This window comes from Diaphorina citri, unplaced genomic scaffold (genome assembly GCF_000475195.1).
Source record: "Diaphorina citri unplaced genomic scaffold, Diaci psyllid genome assembly version 1.1 scaffold6480, whole genome shotgun sequence".
Classification (NCBI taxonomy): Eukaryota; Metazoa; Arthropoda; class Insecta; order Hemiptera; family Psyllidae; genus Diaphorina; species Diaphorina citri.
In genome coordinates, this window is record NW_007383856.1 from 5678 (window position 1) to 12019 (window position 6342).

Here is a 6342-nt window from a genome sequence, read left to right on the forward strand (position 1 = left end):
GTGTTTTTTTTTTTTTTTTTTTTTTTTTTTTTTTCATTCAACTGCACCTTATAACTGCTAAGGTCTTTCAGTGACGGGGGTTTTACCCTCTGTCCAGTGACAACCTATGCACCCTTTCACATAGACCTCACCCAGCCTGAGAAGGGCTGGGAAAAGTCAGCATCATGTGATTGACAAGTTGGTCACCCATTTGGATACTAATACTAACCAAGCACCATGTTGCTTAACTTGAGTGTAATCCATTGGGACCAAGCATATTCGACATGCTATTGCTGCTGCCTAGTCATGTCTAATGAGTAATATCTACTTTGACCATAGGAAGTATGACTTCTTTCAATCTCTAGTTTTCCTTTCTAACTATGCCATGAATCATAAACACTTTTTGGGTAATAAGTTTGATATCAAATGCTTGAAATAGATTATCATGTCAACTTCCAAAAGGAAACTAACCTAGAGGTCAAAATCTAGTTTAGATAGTCAAAAAGCAACAATGACTGTGTTATCTCCTATAGGTTTGTGTGTTACTGTGTTGTGTTCACTGTGTACTTCTGACCTTGGACTGTATCCTGTATCAATGTAAATTAGTAGGACTCTGTAACTCCTGTCATTGGGGACACCTTATCTACTGACATGAAACTGATTCTATAGGAAACTAATAAGAATACTGTGTTTACATTGGTCTGATGACTCAATGCCTAATAATCACCCACCACCACTAGGTTACATAATCAACCAATTTTGATTCTTGATTTTTTTTTTTTTTTTTTTTTTTTTTTTTTTCTTTTTTTAAAAAACCCCCCCCCATTGGTCTTTTTACAGATTAAAAAATTAGTGAAAAAACATAAAGAGGGTGTAACTACAAGAATACTTTGTCAACAGTCTAAAATTGGCATTTGTAAATTACCCTATAATTTAAGCCCTTCAATTGCCATATAACATTTTATGTCAAGATAACAGGGCCCTCTTTAAAAGCCTATTTAACACTTTGCATTTGGGTGAACTAGGAAGATAACCAGGAACATTATTTGATGTTTGAATAAGGATTTATTTTTATTATTTTCTTGTGCACTATGACCATCATCTCTACATAAAAGGACAAAGGTAACTTCTTTGTTCTTTCACCAAGTCTCATATTGGTTCCTACGTGCAGTTGTGACAATGTAGAAGCACAACACATGTCTTTAAGCCCACTCGGTTAGGATCGGTGTTGATTCATTAAATTAATACCATGTTTGGGGTCACATTCAGAGATAAACAATGATTCAAAATGCCTCGTTCTGAATGGTTGATTACCATAAGTGTTTATTATCAATATCTTGAAGTATGGGCCTGGATCTAAGCCTGTTCTGATCTTCAAGTACCCAATCAACCCAAAAGTAATAAGCTGATTCACCTAAAAAAAATGCCTATTAAACTGTTCCAATCTTCAGGTAACCAACACAAAAATGATCAAGACCAACTCCTTTTCATTCTAAATGTGATATACCCGCTGCCCCTTCAAATAACCAAGGAAAAAACAGTATTAGGGTATCGACGGAACGAGGAATTCAAGATGAAGCACAAAGATACACATTCTTATGAGACCGCGCAGAACAAAGTGTTCTGAAGATTCAAGATAAATTTCAGAAACGATGTTTCAGGAAAAAATTTTCAAGATTGAAATATTTTGTTTTTGAGGCAAATTCAATGGGTTTCACGGAACGAGGAATTCAAGATGAAGCACAAAGATACACATTCTTATGAGACTGTGCAGAACGAAGTGTTCCTAAGATTTAAGATAAATTTCAGAAACAATGTTTCAGGAAAAAAATTTCAAGATCGAAATATTTTATTTTTGAGGCAAATTCAATGGGTTTCAATGATCAGCTTGGAAATCTTTCTGGAAAATTCAACCTCGTTCTGCATGCGCTTCTTTCTGGATTTTCGCCTGAATTGTTTCCGGATGTTCCGCCTGAATAAGCTTTATCTTGAATTCCTCGTTCTGTGGGCACCATTAGGAAAACATGCAACTGTCAAGTATAATGCCTACCCTGTTGATGAGGGGCGTAGAAGGTGAGAGTAGAGTAGTTTCAGAGTATAGATATGTAAAAGAAGTACAACGAAAGCTGCTGAATCTAATAGAACAAAGAAATACAGTTGTCTCACAAAAGGGAAGGTTCACCCAAAGCATCATAGGAAGGTTATCCCCATGTTTGTGCTGTCAGAGCACGTCATTACGGCTGGACAATAGAGGCCAACTTTCCGGAAGATAACGCCCGTGCAAAATTAATTTACAACTTACCTAAACTAGATTATGGTATCTCATAACTTGTACTCAGCAATTTTAAAGAAAATTACTAATTTTTTTCACTAGAAACATAAAATTTTGAAGTTGCGAAATGAAAAAATGGCCGCTTGACGTTTTGAGGAGAAGCGAGAAGCCAAATAAAAATAAAAATGACGTCATTAGTTCATCTGCGCATGCGTGATTTTGTGCTTGTATTAAAAAGAACAAACAGAACAGTCATATTGGTTTTGAATGGGGAACTAAATGGTATTTATTATACAGAACTTCAAATTGCTGAAACCACAACCTCTTGTGCTCAAGGGTTTTTATAAGCAAAAATGAAACCTTGTGCTTTAAGAAACAAAGAGGGTTTGAATCCCGGTTAAGACACTCAATCCCATCCAAGCAGTATAAACAAGCTGTATTATTTTGCTCTTAATTTCAGACGTTCATCAGGGCCGGTCTCGTTCGGGTTCCAGTCACTAGAGAACGCCACCAATGCCAACAATCTCAAGGCAATTACTAGTCCAGGCTCGGAGTTCCCCCCTATTGCAGCCTCCCCTGATTCCACACATTCGAATACCAGTCTGAGAAATGAAATGGGACCGGGTGGGGTAAGTGAACAAAGTGGTACCTATTTTTTTTCTTTTTTTTACCTACACCAAACAAAAATTAATCTAGGTTACAAAAAATTGGGACAAATACAAAAGAAACTCATAAGCAAAGTAATATGAAAAGCAAATTAAAATGCAAATGTCCAAGTTTATAGTTTATTGGTGAAAAATGCTGAAGTTCTTTTTTCCCCCCAAAGAATGTAATTGTATTTTATTAATGACAGTAACATCAATTAACATTACAATTTAAATATTAACATTATATTGTGAATCGTATATTAGTAATCGTATCTTCCCTCTAATCTCTAATTAAATTTTATCTATTGCAGGATATGCCAACAGATGAGGACCACAGTTACCGGGAGCCGTCAGAGCGTGGCTGGTCTGAAACCCTGGGCTCCGTCAGCAAGGATGTGAGTCCGGACCAGGATATATCTGAAGACATGCCACCGCCTCCTATACCGTCCACACCTGTCTAATCTACTAACCTCCATGTCTCTTAACCCTGGTACCTCCTGCTAACACAAATAACCCCTTCAACCAACAGTTAACGACAACTTCTTTGGTAAGGCCCTATTCAGTTCTATGTAAGAGTACAAGTGATAGTCATTTCTCGGGAGTGCATCTGTGCAATCTCGAAAAGTTTTGCTAGTAAAGCAATTGTTAGTCAATTACAGTGGTTTAGTCAAATACTAAAAAAACCAAGAGGCGAGGTTTACGCCATTGTTTACCACTTGATCTTGTCGGGTTTTACCAACAGCAATATTTCCCATTAGCTGGTGGTTCTAGTAGATAACTGACTCCGGAGCTGAATCTGAGCATTAGTCTGTGGACCTATTTATTTAATAAGCCAGTTAAATGTACAAATGCGATGAAACTAAAAAAAAAAAAAAAAAAAAAACAAAAAAAAAAAATTTCTTCCTCTTGGGCTTTTCCCTCTATTTCCCTTGGACAATCCTTTTCTTTCCCCGTTTTTACATTCGTATATTGTGTTATATCTCTTTCCTTTCCATTGGGGATTGCTTCCTTAAAGGATTTTGCTGACGCGAAGTCCTTTCAAGGGCCCCCAGGTTTGCATGTAGTTTTAATTGGCATAACGGAGTAATCACTTAGTGTATACGATTTTTTGCGGCCCCCAAAAACAGCTTGCCTTTAAACCTCTAACTTTTAAGGTGACGGATAAATTTTGCCTAAGTCTATTGTAATCTAATAGGTATAAGTAGGTACCCATATGAATAATGTAAAATTGTAATATGGTTTTAAATTTTAACCTTTAACATTAGGAAGGCATAGAGGGTCTATTATTACCTATTGTTTTGTAAATTAATACTAGCCTATGTCTCAATTACCTAGTGTGGTGGTGGTTCTGTCAACCCTCAGAAGTAGTCTAGGAATTTTTCTCACCCATTCACTTTGTTTATACATTTTTAGTCCGTCCTTCCTTTATTATTACAATAGTAATAAAAAGGTATAAGGGACGGACTATTGTATTCGCCTCGGTGTCAGGTCTTATCGTCCCGAAATTGAAGAGAGGAGGAAGACAGGATAGGAGAAAGCCAGCCGTTCCGAGAACGAACATTATCCCCCCATCAGGATAAAATCCGCCCCAAACTTTTATTTTACTAATCCTCGTTTCGTTTTGTTTACCCAGATGGTAATGAAGCATCCGAGGAGCTAAGTAAGATGACCAGTGTTCTACCTACAATGTGGCTGGGGTCTCAGAATGGCAGCGTGTTTGTACACAGCGCTGTGTCTCAATGGAGACGATGTCTGCACTCGATACAGCTGAAGGATTCCGTGCTCAATATTGTGTAAGTAATAAAATAGGAATATGATAGAACTTATGGGAAATGATAGAACTTAAAATGGGAATATGGGAAAAATTTAGTGGTTGGGTGGAAGAGCTCCTCTAGGAGCACCCTGCCACTTAAAAGAAAGCCGTTAAAAAAAAAAATCTGGTGTGAACATTACACGACTTTCTATTACATTTGTAGAATACGTAGGTATTTGAAAAGAAATAGAAAGTAAAAAAAAGTGTAATAAAAGGGAAATTTGTTGACACAGGGGAGTATCGAACCCGCAACTTCTCAACTGTAAGTCGGACAGTTTTAAAAGTTTCACCATTCGATTCGGCGTGAAAAATCCCATGGGTTCAACTATTCACATGCTTACTTGTTAATGGTTCACAAATAAAAGGGAAATTTGTTGACACCGGGGAGTATCGAACCCGCAACTTCTCAACTGTAAGTCAGAGAGTGCTAAAAGTAGCACCATTCGATTCCGCGTAAAAAATCACATGGGATTAACTATTCACTTGCTTATTTGGTAACAGGTTTCACGAATAAAAGGGAAATTTGTCGACACGAGGAGAAGTATCGAACCCGCGCAACTTCTCAACCGTAAGTCAGACATTTCTTAAAAGTAAGCACCATTCGATTCGCGTGAAAAATCACATTGATTAGAATATTCACATCCGAATGGACCAAATGTTTTCGATGTCTCTACCGTTTATACGAAATAAGGGTTAAGCAACAATGACTTGTGGTTAATATCAGGATGGGTGACCATCCGATTTTTTACCAAATTGTTACAGTCGCGTACTTGGACATACCGGGATAGCATACCAAATTTCATCGCTTTCACGAAAACCGTTCTTGAGATAATTTTCAATCACAAAGACTTTGGCGGAGGTTGTTGGCTTTTTTCTCTACCTTGTCTGAAATATTTTGTCTTGGACTTTCTTGATTTGTATTTGTGTTTACTTACCTCTTGGTTTATTCGAACTACTATTCCTAACTACCTCTGCTTGCGGGTTAGTCGGGATCATTTGGATGTAGGTTCTTTTCTTCGACTTTTGGTTATACTTTCTTTTTTCTAAATATCTTGTGTATCGTTCTCTTCTTTGTTGTACCTTTACGGGCTAAACAGTTGGTGACACTTTTCTTTCCTCTTCCCGGCCTTCTGTTCTTCAAAAAAAATGTTTGTGTAGTTTCTTGTAGTACTGTTAGTTTTAATGTTTTGGGTTTCTTAAGTTGGAATGGGTCTACTGAATTTTACATGGTAGGACAGGTCGGACCATACGTTCAGTTTCAGGCCTAGAGGTCAGGGTACACTTTCTCTTTTGTTATTGCTTCTTCAGATAGTGCACCTTTGGATTTTTTCCATGAGTGGTTTACAGTATTCTGAATGGTTGTAATTGGGTTTTGAGAGTTCTGTTTGTTGTGTTGTGGTCCTAGGTTTTGCTTAGGTTTTACCCTGGAGGGGTTCTACCAGGACGGACGGCCCGTTCCTGCAAACGTCTATGGTTACCGGCCTGGACTTGGTCGGTGGTCTTCTTTGCAGTGTTACGTCTAGTTAAAACCCTCGGTGTTACCTAAGTAGCAGTAGCTACCCCTGAGGGTTATGGTACATACATGCATGATGGTCCAAATTTACCCTTTTTCATTCTTTCAACCTAACTTG

General features: G+C 37.7%; 1 protein-coding gene and 1 long non-coding RNA gene across 2 annotated transcripts in view; both read left to right on the forward strand.

Moving 5' to 3' along the window:
- The window catches only part of LOC103521986 (C-Jun-amino-terminal kinase-interacting protein 4-like), a gene marked incomplete at its 3' end in the record, with an annotated part of 30184 nt that overhangs the window by 5432 nt on the left and 18410 nt on the right, over positions 1-6342 (forward strand). Inside the window, exon 2 of the mRNA XM_026832408.1 lies at positions 4532-4691. Coding sequence (XP_026688209.1) covers positions 4532-4691 — 160 coding nt within the window. The remainder of the gene's footprint in view (positions 1-4531; positions 4692-6342) is intronic.
- On the forward strand, positions 2718-3309 carry LOC113472614. The gene is made up of 2 exons (XR_003394846.1): positions 2718-2880; positions 3210-3309. It is a non-coding gene; the product is annotated as an uncharacterized LOC113472614 (long non-coding RNA).